The sequence below is a fragment of the Cetorhinus maximus genome, chromosome 2 (assembly GCF_964194155.1).
Source record: "Cetorhinus maximus chromosome 2, sCetMax3.hap1.1, whole genome shotgun sequence".
In the NCBI taxonomy this organism is placed as follows: Eukaryota; Metazoa; Chordata; class Chondrichthyes; order Lamniformes; family Cetorhinidae; genus Cetorhinus; species Cetorhinus maximus.
The window spans coordinates 109843440-109863065 of NC_135880.1; the positions used below are offsets into that span (position 1 = coordinate 109843440).

The 19626-nt window shown below is 40.2% G+C and overlaps 1 protein-coding gene across 7 annotated transcripts in view; it reads left to right on the top strand.

The window, feature by feature from the left end:
- aopep (aminopeptidase O (putative)) overlaps window positions 1–19626 on the top strand; it is a 339483-nt gene that overhangs the window by 153753 nt on the left and 166104 nt on the right. For 6 of the 7 annotated variants that reach the window (XR_013580231.1, XR_013580232.1, XM_078568338.1 and 3 more), the window contains 3 exons: window positions 155–215; window positions 13136–13198; window positions 13527–13616. Coding sequence is in view for 5 of the 7 variants with exons in the window: in XM_078568338.1 (XP_078424464.1) it covers window positions 155–215; window positions 13136–13198; window positions 13527–13616 (214 nt within the window). In the remaining 2 variants the exon portion in view is untranslated. Of the gene's footprint in view, window positions 1–154; window positions 216–13135; window positions 13199–13526; window positions 13617–19626 lie in introns of those variants that run through there. The other variant, XM_078568374.1, reaches the window with a different exon arrangement.

A 19626-nucleotide genomic window follows, 5' to 3' on the forward strand; every position in this document is an offset into this window, starting at 1 on the left:
AGATCCAGCACTACTCCTTTCCACATTGGACTGAAAACACACTGATCAAGCAAGTTCTCTTTATAAACAAAATTCAGGAATTTCTCCCACTCTTTTTTTATTCATATCAGTTGACATTTTACTAAGATTTCTCCTTTTGCTTCATTCACCATAGTCAAGGACTGTCCATGGAAGCTATTTATCAAAACTGGCTGGATGTAGCAGGATTACCAAAGGTAATTTCTCTTTTGTAACTACTAACATCAATAGCATCTGAACTGCTTGTATTTAGATTCATGAATGCTATGTTTATACCTACTCTATTTTGCATGTGTAGGCGTTTACCAAAGTGCAAATCAATTCATTGAAAATGTATTTTTGTAAGATTTTACATAAAATCTGTGGAATGTAAATTCAAACTCAGCATGTAAGCTACTTTAGGATTTAATGACAGCTTTACGAAAGAAATGCATGCGTCAAACAAAGTAATAAATAATAACTGAAAAGCAGAAAGGCAATGGTAAATTTATATAGACCACAAAAAAGGTTATTGAAACATTGGAGAAAGTGTAGGAAAGATTATTAAAATTAAAACCAGAATTGAGAGATCGCAACTATTAAAAAGATTAGGAGGCTGAAGCTCTTTTCTCTGGAAAGAAACTTAGAGGAGATCTGCTGGAGGTCTTTAAAATAATGAAGGAATTTGGTACGTTGGACATGGGGAAGGTATTTCAACTTGTGCCTGAGACCAGAACAGGGGAGCATCAATATAAAATAACCACTAATATAAATAAATAACAGAGTAGGAATCTCTTTACGTAGGAAGTGATGAGAATGTGGAGGTTGCTGCCACTGGCTGAAGTAGGTAACATTGGTGCATTTTTGAGGACGTTTGATACATACATGAAGGAGAAGGGAATAGATGGAAATGAGGTGGGGTAAAAAGAGGTAATTACAGCAGGAGGAGGCTCTTGGTATAAAACCTGGCATGGACCAGTTGGCCGAATAGCTATTTTCTGTGCTGTATATTCTGTGTAATTCTGTTTAATAGTGTTAAGTAATAATACCGCCAAAAAATAACCAGGAAAGGAAAAACTGAATGCAGCTATAGGATATGCCTATCTACTCATGAACATATCATGGTCTTTAAATGTAGTTATTTTAGATTAAGTAAAATTAAACACCTTTTTAACCTTTGAAAGTAAAATACAATTTTGGGATTAAGCTTGAGCAAAACTTGATGCTGAAAAGAGATTAAGCGGTGACATCATTTCAATAATGTTGCTTTATTCGGTTTCCTGCAGTTTTCAACAAAATATTGATTATTGTGACAAATCAAAATGGAACACTTGAGCAATGTTTATTTTTTCTTTGCATGACGTTCAATCAAAGCAACCACAAGTGTTCCATTCAAGAACCTTAGCTGATAACTGGTATAGGCTCACAGATGATTATTTTAACATTATTTTTGTTAAAGGGGAATTAAACTCTCCTGGGGGAAGCACTTTTTGCTCAAAATAGTTCCCAGTTTTGTAGATGTAAACATATAGAATCATGGAATAGAGTCATAGAATGGTTACAGCATGGAAGGAGGACATTTTGGCATTAGAGCCCATGCTGGCTATCTGCAAAAGCAATTTAACCAGCACTATTCCCTAACTTTTGTCTGTAGCCATCTTTTCTCTTCAGGTGCTTATCCAATTCCCTTTACAAAATCATGATTGAATCTGCCTCCTTTCAGGCAGAAATGAGTGGTGAAAACACCAGATCCTAACCACTTGCTGTGTAATAAAGGCTTTTTCTCATGTCACCTTTGATTCTCTTGCCAATCGCTTTAAATCTGTATCTTCAGGTTCTGGGCCCTTCACCAATGGCAACAGTTTCTCTCAATATACTCTGTCTAGACCCGTCATGATTTTGAACATCTCTAGTAAATCTTCTCTCAACCTTCTCTTCTCTAAAGAGAATAATCCCAGCTTTTGCAGTATATCCATATAACTGAAGTCCCTCATCTCTGGAACCATTCTCTTGAAACTTTTTCTGGAACCTCTCTACATCCTTCCTAAAGTGTGATGCTCAGAATTGGACACAGTGCTCTAGTTGAGGTCTAACCAATGTGTCTAGAGATTCATCACTTCCTTGGCTTTACACTCTATGCTTTGATTGATAAAGTTCAGGATCCTATATACCTTTTTAATCACTTTCTGAACTTGCCTTGCCACCTTCGTCAATTTTGCACATATACCTCTAGGACCCCTAGGGTTCTGAAGTATAGTCATATTGGAGGCGAAACATAAACTATATTTCTCTCTCCACCGATACTGCTAGACCTATTGAGCTTTTCCAGCCTTTTCTTTTTTTATGCCCCAGGACTCTCTTTCTCAGTGCCACCTTTAGAATTATACCCTTTAGTTTATATTGTCTCTCTTCATTCTTACAATCAAAATGTATCACTGCACCCTTTTTTACATTAAATTTCATCTGCCGTCCATTCCACCAGCCTGTCTATGTCCTTTTGAAGTCTATCACTATCCTCGTCACAGTTCACAGCACTTACATGTTTTGTGTCACCTGAAAATTTTGAAATTGTGCCCTGTACAGCCAAGTCATAAATATGTATCAAGAAAAACAGTGGTCCTAGTACCAACCCATGGGAGGCACCCTACTATAACTTCTATCAGTCCGAAAAATAACCATTCACCATTACTCTGTTTCCTGTCACTCAGGCAACTTTGTTGCCATTGTCCTTTTTATTCCATGGGCTTCAACTTTGCTGACAAGCGTATTATATGACGCTTTACCAAACACCTTTGGAAGTCCTTATATACCATATCAGCCTATTACCTTTGCTAACTTTCTCTGTTACCTCATCAAAAAATTTAATCTAGTTGGTTCAACACAGTTTGCTAATTATTGGCAGAGTATAGTGTGCAATGGCTTTTCTTCCCGTTCCCTCACCATTACCTCTGGTGTGCCCCAAGGATTGATTCCTTAGCCTCCTCCTATTTCTCATCTACATGCTGCCCCTCAGTGACATCATCTGAAAGCCTAGCATTAGTTTTTACATGTATACTGCCAACACCCTGTTTTACCTCACTACCACCTCTTGACTTCTTCACTTTGCTAATCAGACTGCTTATCCAACACCTAGTACTGGATGAGCAGGAATTTCCTCCAGCTGAATATCGAGAAGACTGAAGGCATTGTCTTTGGTCCATGCTCCAAACACTGTTCCCTAGTTACCAACTCCATCCCTTTCCCTGGCACCTGCCTGAGACGACAGCACATTGTTCGCAACCTTGGTTGACCCTGAGATAAGATTCCGATCACACATCTGCGCTGTAATGAAGATCACCTATTTCCACTGACTTAACACCACCTGGCTTCGTTCTGCCTCAGCTCATCTGCTGCTGAAACCATCATTAATGCATTAGTTCCAGTGCACCCCTGGCTGGTCTTCCACGTACTATACTCCGTAAACTTGAGGTTATCCAAAACTCTGCTGTCCATGTCCTTACTCGCATCAAGTTCTGTTCACCTATTGCCCCTATGTTTGCTGACCTACGTTGGCTCCTGGTCAACCAACATCTTGAGTTTAAAATTCTCATCCTTGTTTTCAAATCCCTCCATAGGCCTGTAATTTCCTTCAGACTCACAACCCTCTGAGATATTTGCGCTCCTTAATTCTGGCCTCTTGTGCATTCCCAATTATAGCTGCTATTATAGCTATTGGCGGCTGTGCTTTTGCAGCATTGGCCCTAAGCTTTGTAATTCCCTTACTAAATTTCTCCAACACAACTATCTCTCTTCCTTTAAGACACTCCTAAAACTTAATCACCTTCTTCAACCAAGCTTTTTATCACCTACCTTAATTTCACGTTATGTGACTTGATGTCAAACTTTACTTTATAACGTTCCTCTGAAGCATCTTGGAATGATTTATTACATTAAAGATGCTACCTATGTACAACTTGATAACAAATCCTTACAGGATTTAATTAGTTAATCCACACTTGTCTTAAGTGGCTGTTAGTTTTGTCCTGGATTATTGCTTCTAAAAGCTTTCCTATCACCGAGGTTGAATTGACTGCTTGTAGTTGCTGGGTTTATCCTTGCACCTTTTTTGAACAATGATGCAGCATTTACAATTCACTAGTCCTCTGGCACCATCCCCTTAGCTAAAGTGGACTGTAAGATTATGGGCACCTCTGCAAAATCAACTTCAGTTGAACTTTAGTTAATTTTTTTTCCCCTACCAATGGGTGTACACTGCTGCATGAGTTCCTCAGGGTAGTGTCCTTGGCCCAGCCATCTTCATTTGCTTCATCAATGACCTTCTCACCATCATAAGGTCAGAAGTGGGGATGTTCGCTGATGATTACAGTGTTCAGCAACATTCACAACTCCTCAGATATTGAAGCAGACCATGTCCATATGCAGCGAGACCTGGACAACATTCAGGCTTGGGCTGATAAGTGGCAAGTAACATTAATGTCACACAAGCACCAGGCAATGACAATCTCCAACAGGAGAGAACCTAGCCATCTCCCCTTGACATTCAACAGCATTACCATCGCTGAATTCCCACTATCAACATCCTGGGGTTGGGTGGTGGTACCATTTGTGAGAAACTGAACTAGGCCAGTCATATAAATACTGTGGCTACAAGAGCAGGTCAGGGGCTGGGAATTCTGTGGCGTGTAACCCATCTCCTGACTCCCCAAAGCCTGTCGACCATCTACAAGGCACAAATCAGGAGTGTGATGGAATACCCTCCCCTTGCCTGGATGAGTGCAGCTCCAATAACTTTCAAGAAGCTTGAGGCCTTCCAGGATAAAGCAGCCCACTTAATTGGCACCCCATCCACCACTTTCAACATTCACTCCCTCCAGCACAGACATTCAATGGCAGCAGTGTGCACCACCTACAAGATGCACTGCAGCAACTCACCAAGGCTGCTTTGACAGCATGTTCCAAGTCCACGACTTCTACCACTTAGAAGGACAAGGGCAGCAGAAGCATGGGAACACCACCACCTGCAAGTTCCCCTCAAAGCCATACAGCATCCAGATTTGGAACTGCATCGCTGTTCCTTCACTGTTGATGGGTCAAAATCCTGGAACTCTCTCCCTGACAGTACTGTGGGTGTACCTACACCACATAGACTGCAGAGGTTCAAGAAGGCAGCTCACCACCACCTTCCCAAAGGCAATTAGGAAGAGCAGTAAGTGCTGGCCTAGTCAGCGATGTCCACATCCCGTGAAAGAATAAGTAAAAACCCCAATTTCCTGATATGCGTTCCATGCTGGATGCTCCAGATCATGGAGTCACTCCTATATCATCTGTAAAATTGAGGAAATACTGCTCTCCAGACTTTCCTTCCCTTACTATCCTGTACTGTCATACAATCAACAAACTCCAACATCCTCACTGAAGTCAATTCCTCCAGCATTGCAACCATGATCATGCAAAATCAGCTCCACAGAACCATAGAAAAGTTACAGTGCAGAAAGAGACCATTCAGCCCATCGCGTCTTGCACCAGTCAGAAAAGAGATGGAAAAAGAAACTAGCCCTCATTTTTAATCCCACTTTCCAGCACTTGGTCCATAGACTTGCAGGTTACAGTACTTAAGGTGCAGATCCAGGTTCCTTTTAAATGAGTTGAGTGTTTCAGCCTCAACCATCAATTCGCACAGTGAATTCCAGATGCCCACCACTCTCTGCGTGAAAAAGTTTTTCCTCATGTCCCCTCTAATCCTTCTACCAATCACTTTAAATCTATGCCCCCTGGTAATTGACCCCTCAGCTAGGGGAAACACGTTTTTCCTTCTACCCTATCTAGACTCTTTATAATTTTGTACACCTCAGTAAGGTCACCCCCTCAGACCCCTCTGTTCTAAGGAAAATGACCCTAACCTACCCAATCTTTCTTCATAGCTGCAACTTTCAAGCCCTGGCAACACACAACGGTTGTAGTGTCCATTGACCTTGATACTGCATCCAAAGGCCAAATAATCGATTTCCAAAGCAGATCCTCTTTTCACAACTTAAGAATGGCACCTGATCTCAAGGAGGATAGAGAAAACATCTTGAGAGCATTCTGAAGGCTTTATTGAAAAGGAGAAAAATTTACATTGATGTGTGGGAGGAGCTTGCCACAAACTTTGCCATGAGGCGATGCCTCATCCAGAAAGCCGCAACACCATTGAAAACTGATCATGTAAACTCTGCTGAGGAGAAGCAACAGAAGTGGAAGGGAAGACGGCAGGAGCCTGGCTTAAGAACCCCCCTTTCTCAGGGCAACTTTTGTCCTCTAGTCACAAAGGCCTCCGGCCACGGGGTTGGCCTGCTGAGTAACCTGAGAACACTCAAATCATGAAGCCTGGCAGACGTCTTTCTCATTTCGAGGGACTGATGGCAGCAATGACCGCAATCTTGTATGCTGCAGGATGCACTTTTGATTGCTTGCATCCCTTAATTCTTCTTCAAAATTGCACTACAGTGAGGAGATAATTTGCAGAGGAAAAGGGGTTTTTTGTAGTTTTTTTTATCCTTGCTCGTCTCTCCTGCTGAAATTTGTTTTCAGGGATGTTTGTCAGTAATTCAGTTAGCCATTATATCATCAGGGGATCGCTGCTAAGCCAGATCCTATTCTTGCATCCTGTTGTCCATCTATATTAGTTATCTTTGATGCTAATCACAAGTGGAAATAGAAGTTAATTTTCTCCTCAGTTTTGCACCTCTATTGCCATCCCACTGAGGCCACAGGTGAGGAAGACGCGCTGACTGATCTTAGTTCATCCATTGCAAAATAATCCCCAGTGCATCATTGCAGCATCCAACTGGTTATTAAATGATCAAGGGTTTTCAGCTCCATTACTGTGTCTCGGAGAACCTTGCATGTATTGACCATTCTTTGTGTCAAGAAAAGCTTTCTGATTACCATCCTAAATTTATTTTTCACTAGCTGGGATGTGTGGTTTGTTGAATTAATTTCACAATTTAATTTAAAATAATTTTCTGGATTTACATTTTCCATTCTGTTTAATATACCTCTTTAACATCATAACCCAGATGCTCCTTTCAAAGCTGAAAATTTCAAGTTTCTCTAGCCTTTTCTGATAACTCAGACGTTTGCTACTAAGGATCAGCCTTGTTGATGTTCTGCACTTAAATGCTCACTAGCACTTGAATCTCTTCCTTTTGCCTTGGTAACCAGAACTGGATACAACACGCAAGATTTAACTAAGGCCCTATATTAAGATCTCGCGATATAGCATGCGACAGAGAAGGAAGTAAGATGAATTAGTCATATTAGAAACAGAAAGAGAAATAAAGAGAGGGAAAGATGGTGGAATAGGAGGAAAAAAATACAAAGAAAAGTAAGAAAGCTAAAATGTAAAAACCTCTTGGAACAATTTACTACCTGTGGGAGTGAGATTCCACAGTTTCAGTTGTTTCCTTTCTGGACCTCCAAGGGTGACTGGTATCACTGGACCATAAATCATGTCATTTACAGGGTCCTTATGAGGAGAATTACCAGTCCATAATTGTTTTGTTAAGATCAATTTCTATTAACAGTGCATAATGCCATGGGATCTTTCACATCCAGCTGAGAGAGCGGATGGGGCCTCAGTTTAAAATGTCATCCAAAAGATGGCACTTTTGACATTGCAGTGCTGAAGGAGTGTTGTATTGTGCTGACAGTCTGGATTATATGATCACGTCCCTGGAGTGGGACTTGAACCCACAACGTTTTTACTCAGAGGCACAAGTGCTGCTAAATGAGCCATGGCTAACAGATAATGACCCAATTAATTTTGGCAATGCAATCTGAGATGATAAATAATTTCTTGAAGATAATAATCTTGCATGCAACAAGATAAACTCAATGACTCTGGATTTTTCATTTATTGCTGGCCTTTATAAGAGAAATATTGAGTGGATCCTGATTCAGTAATGCGTCAATTTTAAAATTCTTATCCCCAATTGTTCAGTAAGATTTTAGTTGCAAGGTTAGGTTGGAGACACTGGGGCTGTTCTCCTCAGAGTAAAGAAAATTGAGGGAAGATTTGAAAGTAGTGTACAAGGTTATGACAAATTTAGACAAGGTACGCAAAGAAAAGCTGCTCCCATTAGCTGATTCTACAAGGACTCGGGGAACACAGATTCAAGGCTTTGGAAAAGTGATGCAGGGGAATGTGATGAAGAACTTCTTTACAAAGTGAATGGTAATGATCTGGATCTCTCTGCCCCAGAGGGTGATAGAAGTGGAGGCGATCAATGATTTCAGAAGGAAATTGGATAGGAATTTGAGAGAAGTAATAGAGCAGGGTAATGGGACTAACTGGTTTGTCATCCAGAGAGCTGGCATGGACTTGATGGGCCAAGCAGCCTCCCTCTGTCCTATAATGACTCTGATTCAACCTGCATGTGAACTGCATGTGTTTCACATGCAATAATACACGCATTCTTCTGAACACCAATATTTAATAGTTTGTTATCATTAAAAAGTATTCCGTTTCTCTGTTCTACCTACCGAAGTGAATAAGCGCACATTATATTCCATCTCCCATTTTCTTGCCCACTTAGTTAACCTATCCATATTCCTTTGTAGATTATTCCTGTCCTCCTCACAGCTTCCTTTCCCACCTTACTTTGTATCACGAGCAAACTTACATGCATTAGATTTGGCCCCTTCATCTGTTATTTATATAGATTGTAAATAGCTGAGGTCCTAGCACTGATCCATGCAGCACCCCACTCATAACTGCCTTCCAACCTTAAAATGACCCATTGATTCCTACTCATTGTTTTCCGTCCTTTAAGCAATCCTTTCTCCATGCTAATAAGTTACTCCTAATCACAGAGCCCCTTTACCTTTGCAAAATCTACCTCTTCGACCAAACCTTCAGCTACCTGTCCGTCTTCTTTTTGGGGTCCGTGTCAATTTTTGTCTTATGTTATGACCAGGGCTTTTTTTTGTATTCTAATAATGAGAAGATGTACCAATCTCAACAGTAAGAGGTCCAGTAACATTTTTGGGTTTTTAAAAATTAAAAGCAAAATTTTTATTAACAAAAACAAAAGAAAACTTAAGCACACAAGATTACAGTTACACAATTAAGGTTAGTCTTACAAAACGTTCCCCCCAAAACCCTCTTCTTGGTCAAACCCACAAGTAAACACTTGCCAGGCAACACTCCCTTATAGATATTTAAATATGGAATCCAGCAATATCATCCAAGGCAGACTGCTATAGCTTCAGTGAGAATGTACCACATGACCTGTACCCTTTTCCACTTTGCTGTGGAATTCACGTCAGGATAAAACTGTTTGCTGCAGCCCAAGACTTCAACAGCTCAAACTGCTCCAGCTATCTCCAGCTTAATGGCTCAACAGCTATCCAGCTCAATAGCTAAAAAGCAGCTACCCACAGTAACTCTCATATACTTTTTTTCTCCTTTCATCTCAGTCCCATCATTCTCACACCCCATTGAAACTCAAACCCTTCCAAATATAGAATCTTTCATGTTTCCATCTTGTCTTTGCTTTTGGGTCAATAAAGATATAATATCTCCGCTACTATTTACCTATGGACTCCTGCAAGATGCAAACATTTTCCTTGTTACCTCTGATTTGCCTTTGAAATTCAAACAACCTTTCAACTTATCTAAAAATGCAAATGTTAGATCTAACCTATTTACATGTACCTCAAACTGTTCATGTTTCCATACCCCCAGATGACCCAACTGCTATCAAACTCTTTTCAGCTTAATTAAATCTCACACACACAGACTTCCAGCCTTCTTTACAGAATAACACATTCCCCAATATTCCCCAAAATATTAAATAAAAACATCTATTCTCTCACTTATTACATTCCTGTGAAGCGCTTAGAATGTTTCAGTATGTGAAAGGCACTATAGAAGTACAAGTTGTTGTTGCCCCATTAACTCTAATGCTGGCAGTCATAAGATTGGACAATCAAGTTCACAGCAACAAATTGTCTTTAATTATGTTTTTTTTTAATGGTACTAAATTACAGAATAACATTACAAAACAAAAAGTCAAACTTAAAGGTTATGGTTACCATGTCAAGAGTGGTTCTAACATTCTATGCCTCTTGTATAGGTAACTAGTTTATAATAGTCTAGCAACTTCCCTTGCACAATAGTGTTCATAGCTCAATTTAATATCATGCTTACCAGGGCTCCATAAACACTCAGCTTTTTTTCTATATGATATGGATCAAGAGGTGTGAGGAGATTTGCTGTCAGATTGCACAACCAGACATTTCTCAAGAAATATGCTATTTAAAAGTATTCATTGAGACAGCGCATACGGCTTTTGTTAGTTTTATTTAGAGCATGCATTGAGATATCATCTCATTTGGCCCTGTTGATCCTGAGGTTTGCTGACCATCTGGTATTTAAGAAAATATGAATATCGTTAGTTCTTTTTCACTAGCCAAAATGTCATATCGCATCCTATTCATTCAATGGAACCCTGTTGGCCTGAGACTTACAACCAGCTTTACTACAATTGCCATAACAGATACAGTTACCATTGCATCTTATATGCACAGGCATATTGATTTAGAAGGGTTGCACTTCTTTTGGTTTTACAGGGGACTCTTGTGAAATTGGTATTTTGCATTGAACATACTACAGATGTTCGCCAGTGTTGTGGCCTGTTATACTAGCAACATTTGTCAAATTAGTTTCCTGTATTTGGAACTCCAGAACATGCTGAGCAGAGTGCATATAGTCTGTTTATTCCTATAACAATATGTATACAGCAGTATATTGAGGATTGAGATTAAATACATGGCTGTGGATGAAAGAAAACCCAGGATATCCATGACTTGGTACCTGATAAAGGACTGTTGTTATGTTCAAAATTAGCCTGTAATACAGTCAGATCAATGTCTATGTCAGTGTTCCTCAAATTATTAGTGGTGTTCCTTTATAAGAGAAAAATCCCCACATGAACAGCAATGAGCATTTGTTCTGTAGTTTAACCCATCAGATATAAAATGAAGCAGAAAGGTGGGTGGAGGGTATTTATTTTACCATGCAATGAGATATGTTAGTACACTGGTACAAATAATTCAACTGGCATTTGCTAAGGTCTACTTCTCATTTACTTCTGGTCCTTGATAGGGATTGGTGCCTCTGGGATTCACTGTTTATCAAATGTTGACAAGTTATATGTGATGCTGCAGTTCCTTTCAAAAAAAGGCAGGAAATGCTACGATTACTGTACCCCAGTTTCTGTCCAGCAAATGAAAGGACTCTATTAAAATAGAATTATTGAATAAAACAACAGTAGTTCTCTTTATGTGGCATAGTATCTGGTTTTCATTTGGCACCTCCCTAATTCAAATCAGGAGCTCACATTGTGTGGAGCTACACATCCAATTACTTTGTGATGCAGCATTCCTGACAGTGATCCTTGAGCAAAACATAGTGTGACACATTATAGTGCAGCTAACAAGACCCTACAGTTGTGCCAAAACATTAGTTGTGCAGGTCTGATTCTAATGGCTCAGAGAAACATGGGGTAGGGGACTGTTGTGATAGATGGTTTTGAATATCTGAATAGTACAATATGGTGCAAAAAATAGAATGAAACGGCATTGTAAAATGCATTAGCTTTGATCTTGTAGCAGATTATTTGAGATACTCTGGCTGTTCAGTATTACTGCTTTAAGAAAACACTATTGGCCCTGTGCCTGCAACTGCCAAGATCTGGAATTCCCTCGATAAACCTCTTTATGTCTCTAGCTCACTCCCCTTTAGCAAGCTTCCAAAACCGACCTGTTTGCCAAAGCTTTTGATCACCTGTCCCAATATCATCTTTTATGGTTCCATGTCAAACGTTATTAATATTCCTGTGAAATGCCTTGGGACTTGTTTTTACTATATTAAAGGCACTATATAAATGCAAGTTGTTTTTGTTGGTGAAACTATCGTACAATGAATTAATGCATTTTACACTCTATTGTTCAGAAAACGTGTTTATATTAATTTAACTTTCACGTAGCAGCTACTAAATATTTCGTCAAAAAGATTACCACGGGTGATATACTGTAAGCAGGGAAGTGTGCAATCTGGGCGAAATATATACATATAATCGGAACCAAAAATGAAATATTGAAGTGAGTAGAATGCTTTTTTAGCGTTTCAGTGGGCACAGTGCGTTTGGATTCTCTATTGAAGATTAAACTTTGTCATTTGCATGCAAAGTCGGAGAAGTATTTAATGTATTTGTATTAACTTGCCATGTTGGCAGCACTGAATACAAGTGTTTTGTTATTGTGTAGCTTGACAGCAGTTAGCTGGGGCAGTAGATAAGTTATGTTTGGTATCCGAAGGACAATGAGGCTTTTGCTGGTTGAATGATCAATGTTGGATCAAGTTCATTTTCACATTCCCGGCTCCCACTCACCGCCCACCTACATACGGGGCGGTACCACACCAAACAAAAAAGCGAAGCTGTAATTTTGTCCCCATCCGAGCGAGTCTGCTTTATTTTTGAACATGTATTTGTAACTCCGCCTTCAGTCGGTACCGAAGGAGTTAGACGGTGCTCCGGGGACTGGCATTGGGACCAGCGGTGCCGCCACTTGCTCGCTCGCTCGGTGTGGAACGTTGTGTCAGGGGGAGGAGAGTTCTCGCGCTCGCGCACAGACCGCGAGCGGCAGCGGCCACGTGTAGCACAAAGCGATACAAATCCTGCTCAGCTCAAGGGAGAAGCAGCCAGCCACACACACTGATGGGAAGGAAGCGACAATGTGAACTTTTATTATAGCAGCAGGGGTAGGAAAAATGGTAATCACGCGCTCTTGCAGCTGTCATAAACCACCAAATATTCCGGTTGGAGGCGTCCCGAGTTGTTTTCGCGGTAATTTGCCATGGGTTTGGAGGGAGAGGAGGTGAGTGTGGGCTGAGGAGCGAGATGGTGGTTGTGGAGACCAATGGACAGAGCAAGGGGATGGCGCTATTGCAAGCCGGGCTCTGCCTGTGGTCTAGGGGTGAAACGCAATCAAAAGGGGCGTGAGCGGATTTAATTATAACAAAAAGTAAACTAAAGTTCCTGTTCCTTGAGGTTTGAAAATGTGAAACTTCAGGCTTCTTTTCTCTCTTTAGCCTCTTTTGGATGACACTCTGAAGTGGACAGAGAGCCGACTGGTTCGCGAAGTGCAGGATGAGGTGAGGGACGCTGTTCCGTAAGTGGCTGTCAGATTGGAGCTTGGAAATTTGGCAAGTTTAATCATTGTGTTTTATCCCCTATTTTTCTTTTAAAATATACTAATGATTCGAAAGACGCCTAATAACAAGGAGAAAACAGACACAAACTCGATAAGTTGCTATTCTACACTGTTGGACTAAGTCTATTCAACATCGTTTTAAGATTATTTCCAGTTAGAAATATTTAGTGTGATAGGAAGTCTGAAGAGCATATTGCCTTAATACCAAAATATATATGTGATAAATGTGGTGTTTTACTTCAGTAACTGAGATTTTTTATTAACATTAGGTCACAAAATGGGTCGAGTTTAGTAAAAAGGACCGAAAAGGCTCCCGTAAAAGGAAGTGCAGCCGTAAGGACATGGTGACTTTCAAAGAAGTATGTATGTAAACCCACTATTTGAAAAAGGGGGGAGGGAGAATACAGCGAATTACAGACTGGTTAGTCTAACATCAGTAGTAGGGAAAATGCTAGAGTCTATTATAAAGGATGTGATAACAGGACACTTAGAACATATCAACAAGATTAGACAAAGTCAACATGGATTTATGAAAGGGAAATCATGCTTGATAAACCTACTGGAGTTTATGAGAACATAACTAGCAGAATAAATAAGGGAGAACCAGTGGATGTGATGTATTTGGGTTTGCAGAAAGCTTTTGATAAAGTTGTACATAAGAGGTCAGAGTGTAAAATTAAAGCACATGGGATTGGGGGTGATATATTGGCATGGATTGAGAATTGGTTAGCAGACAGGAAACAAAGTAGGAATAAATGGGTCTTTTTTGGAGGGGCAGACATTGACTAGTGGGGCCCGCAGGGATCAGTGCTTGGGTCCTAGCTATTTCACAATATATATCAATGATTTGGGTGAGGGAACCAAATGTAGCATTTCCAAGTTTGCTGACGACATGAAACTTGGTGGGAATGTGAGCACTAAAGAGGGGGTTAAGAGGCTTCAGGGCAATTTAGACAGGTTGAGTGAGTGGGAAAATACATGGCAGATGCAGTATTACGTGGGTAAGTGTGAAGTTATCCATTTTGGTAGGAAAAACAGAATGGCAGAGTATTGTTTAAATGGTGATAGATTGGGAAATGTTGATGTACAAAGGGACCTGGATGTCCTTGTACAACAATCACTGAAACCAAGCATGCAGGTGCAGCAAGCAGTTAAGAAGGCATGGTATGTTGGCATTCATTGCAAGAGGACTTGAGTACAGGAGCAAGGATGCAGCTGTACAGGGCCTTGGTGAGACCACACCAGGAGTATTGTGTGCAGTTTTGGTCTCCTTACCTAAGATAGGATATACTTGCCATAGAGGAAGTGCAGCAAAGGTTCACCAGACTGATTCCTGGGATGGCAGGATTGTTGTATGAAGAGAGATTGGGTTGACTAGGCTTGTATTCACTAGAGTTTAGAAGAATGAGAAGAGATCTCATTGAAACATATAAAATTCTGACAGGGATGGACAGACTGGATGCAGGGATGATATTTCCTCTGGCTGGGGGGGGGGTCTAGAACAAGGGGTCATAGTCTCGGGATACGGGTAAACCATTTAGGACTGAGATGAGGAGAAACTTATTCACTCAGAGGGTGGTGAACCTATGGAATTCTCTGCCACAGAAGGCTGCGGAGGCCAAGTCACTGAATATATTTAAGAAGGAAATAGATGGAATTCTGGATCCTAAAGGTGTCAAGGGGTATGGAGAGAGCATGGGAGTACGGCGTTGAGATAGAAGACCAGTTATGATCATATTGAATGACGGAGCAGGCTCGAAGGGCCGAATGACCTACTCCTGCTCCTATTTTCTTTGTTTCTACGTGAAAGTATCCTGGAGCTTACTTCCAAAATATTGCAACTTTTGTTTAAACACTCATGCTTATTTCCAAAGGTTTAGATTTCCAAAGGATTTTTCATAGGTGAAAAATGTGCTTGGATTTGGGATCAAAGCATAAGATAAGAGGAGTTTGAAAATGCAACTTTTGTATTTATCCTTCATTTTTCACTTTTTTAAGAAGTTTTTTTTAATGTTTAAAGCTGACTGCAGAATTTGCTAAAGTCAATGTTTTTGGACACAGTTTGCAAACTTAAAATTGATGTAACAGAAAATATTGATGTCTTTTATTGAGTTAGCTAGATTGTAGGTTGTACTTTGTTGGCAGCATCTTTCCATCTACGTAAGATGATGGACATGCAGCAAATCAAATTCGTAGGGGATGGGATAAACTAAATATGGTGCATTTTTGCTGATGGCTGAAGAGGCCAATCCGTGAGAGGCAGGTTCTGCTACAAGTGCTGCTCATGAAGTGGTTATCAGGTGTTGTTGTGTATCATTGTTTTTGGTGTTGATGCCTATTGTCAAAATGCTGCAGCCACTGACTGTCATAGTGGCACATACCATCCCACAGGGGATGTCGCCACTTTCCTCTGTCATCAGCTAGTGTCTCCCAAATGCGAGAATCAATGTTTAGGGCCTTCATGTCATGTTTGCAAGCATCTTTGGAACAGAGCTTTGGGTATCGTACTGGTCCTCTGGCTCTGGCTATCTTGTCATACAGAAGATCCTTAGATATGTGATCATCTTCCATCCTGTGAATGTGTCAAGTCAACAAAGCTGCCTCTGCTTGTTAAGTGCCAGTATACTTGAGAGGACTGCGGCATTCGTAATTTTGTCCTTGGGTGATATATTCAGAATGTACCGCAAGAAACAAATTTTGTTGAGCTTTCTTTCTTGATACCTGTAAGTTGTCCACGTTTTTCAGCCATACAACAAGGTGCTGAGAACACAGGCCTCGTAAACCTACATCTTGATCCTAAGAGTCAGCTTGAAGTTACTCCATGCAAGTTTTGTGAGTTGGTCAAAAGTGGTAGCTGTTTTCCCTATGTGTGTATGAAGTTCTGCATCAAGTGACAGATTGTCTGTCACCATGGATCCAAGTTAGCAGAATTTGCCAACCACTTTCAGTGGTGTGTTTGGTGTGATCAGAGACGGAGCTGTGACACCCTGTCCAATATTCATGGTTTCCAAATGCTTATTGTCAGGGAGAACAAGTTACAGGCATGGGAGAGACAATCCATGAGTTTTTGTAGCTCAGTTTCCTTGTGGGTGACTGTAGCTTGTAGATTGTAGCTTGTAAGTTGTTTGGTAAACATGTCTGGCGTACACCTTTTGTCTGGGACTATGGTATTCCTGGTAATAAACAATCCCAATTAAATGTTTGTTCACCATAAAAGGGAATTAAAGGCAAAGAAGCAAATTTAAAATACACTGCTGAGTTATGTCTATTCATGCCCATTTTTAAATTAATGCAGTATTTTCCTCTAATTATTGTGCCCTATTTTCTTTTTTCTCAGCCTTAGGTATGGTTTCATAGCTACCAATAGTTTTTGGTGTCTTTCTCCTAAGTGGCTTGTCTTAATTTCTAAGTCTAGGCAATGAGTACCGTTAGGCTGTTTGACTACAGAGAGCCATTATAACTAAGCCTCATATTGTTTTCATCCAACATAGGTACAGATGCATTTTACAATAATGGTGACTGGTCAGATTGATGCTGAACTTTTGGTGATTGAGCAGCATTTAACAAAATCATTAGAGCACTGAGATATATTGTGGTCCTTGGTCAGATCTCAAACTGGAGTACTGTATCCTGTGTTGGTCCCAAGAAACAAAGATGATACTTGGGCCTTAGAGGCAGTGTAGGGAAGAGCCGCGTTATGATTCCTGGTGCCAGTGGACTGAATTATAAGATTAGAAACAATTGGGCTCTTCAGTTTTGAACGGATGTCAATAATAGGGGACTTAATGGACATACAAGATAGTTACTGTTATAGAAATAGTAAATTCAGAAAGATATTTAGTTAAATCACAATAGTGGGCTAACTAGGCTCAAACTGGTTTAAGGTAAGTATGGGAGCTGTGTCAGGATGTTCTTGAGAAGGCGGCTCACTATCAACAATTCAGGACAACAAGGGATTGGGTAATAAAGGTTGGCCTGCCCTGGCATTCACACCGGAAGAATTAATTTTAAAGAAGTGCCAGTTACATAATGTACAACAAGCAAATGCACAGTAGTGCACAGATAGCAAGACCACTTGGAAATAATGTACTCACTCATCCACTGCAGAATGAAAGCATCTGGTGTAAAGCCCTGCTAATAAAGTACACTCTTAAAGTTGAAACAAACTCTAAAAGCTTGTATTGCTGTCATTTACTTAATGACTGAAATAGGCTATTTGATCAGTCTTTTCAGCTACCGTGACATCATCCAAAAACACATGATTCCACGTGTACACTGACGATAGCCAGTCTAAATTGTCAGATTGCTTGTCTGACATTGAGTACAGGATGAGCAGAAATTTCCTTCAGTTAAGTGTCGGGAAGACTGCAAACACTGTCTTTGGTGTTCACTACAAATTCCTTTCCCTAGCATCCGATTCCATCCCTCTCCCTGATAACTTTCTGAGACTGAACCAGACTTTTTGCAACCTTGGTGTCATATTTGACCCCAAGATGAGCTTCTGATCACATATCCATTGCTAAGACCACCTATTTCCACCTCTGTAACATTGCTCAACTCTAAACCTGCCTCAGCTCCCCTGCTGCTGAATCCCTTTTATTATTCTAGGTTGACTATTCCATCGTACTACTGGCTGGCTTCCCATGTTCTACCTTTGGTAAATTTGAGGTAATCCAAAACTTTGCTGCCTGTAGCCTGACTTATACCAAATCCTATTCACTCACCCCCCCTATATTTGATGACCTGCTAATTAAGCAATGTCTTGATTTTTAAATTCTCATCCTTGTTTTCTGGTTCCTCTGTGGCCTTGACTCTCCCCACAACCCATCAGATATCTGTGCTCCTCTAAATCTAATCTGTCCCCGATTTCAATCCCTTCTCCATTGATGGCTGTGCCCTTGGCTGTCTAGGCCTTAAGCCCTGGCATTCCCTCCCTATAACTCTCTGCCTCACTTTTTGCCTTTAAGACGCTCCTCAAAATTTGCCTCTTTTACCAACCTTTTGGTCATTTGCCCTAATAGCTCCTTTTGTGACTTGCCATCATATTTTATTTATATAATTCCTCTGTGATGTGCTTTGGGAAGCTTTATTTTATTAAAGGCCCGATCCAAATGCAAGTTGCTTAAAAATTGCACTGGTGTTCAGTGGGTGGCAAACTACATACCACCTGTGATTGAGTATCTGTGCATGGAACTCTGACTTTTGAGAATAATGTGAGTAGCATTGAGAATTCTACATTCATACTACATTGAAAATGGAACCAATACTTGGTGTATGAATTGTTATTGGATTTCTTTTAATAAAGTGGTTCATTGCCTTTAATATTTTGGTTTCATCTTGAATGGGTCATAAAATTTATTTTTAAATTTGTATGTTTAATTTTATGCACATTGAAGGCAGTCAGTGCTGGGGTATGGAACATTTCTTACAATATAGCCAACCATTGTCAGTATCGAGCGCTCCCAGGTCAGGCATAGTATTACTAGCTGCTATGCAAAGCCCCCCTACTCTTCCACAGCAGCTTTCCTTAACTCCAAGCTCCTGGAAGTGTAATTACTACTGCACTAGCTTCATTTTGTTCTCTCCTTTCTTCCCATGTTAGCAAACCGTATGCTGTCACTGAGTGATATTGCCAGATTAGAGTTTGTTTATGCATTGTGGGTCCATACTCAATAGGAACTGAATGCTAGGAAACAAACGCTTTGTTAGTTTTATAACTTAAACCATTTTTGTGATAGCTGTATCTCAGTAATACAAAACTTAACAAATACAGTGTATGGATCTAAGGGTCAATTCACAATCAGTAACCCCAGTGAGGAGTGATGCTTGCAAGAAGGACTGGTCAGGAAATCCTACACCTGTGATTCTCTGTCCAGTAATTTTGATGAATGGAAAATTACTGTCTGAGGGCCAACGATTTACTGACTTGTGTTCTCTGTGGCCCCAGTGGGAGTTCTCAATCATGGAACTAGCCCCATGGCGTATAAAAGTAATGACAAAATTATGGGAAATGTTGTATTTCTGCACTTGAATGTAGCACTTAAATCACTGTTATTGGGGCTGTTAACCAGCTGCATTAATACATGCAAATATTCTGAAACACTGGAAATTGCCTCAAATATGAATATATTATCTGAACTATAATTATCAGTGGGTCACTAAAAAACAATTGTAATTTTTAATATTGTTAATAATGGTGGTGTGAAGCAATTTAATACATTTACTTTAGTATGCATTAGAATGACATATCTATTTATCATTTATCATTTCGGTGGATTACTTCACCTATATTATATAGTATTCCCTATAATTGTCAAAGCTGAGCTTTAAAGGGAATTTTTAATTTGCATAACGTTGGGTTAATTCTAT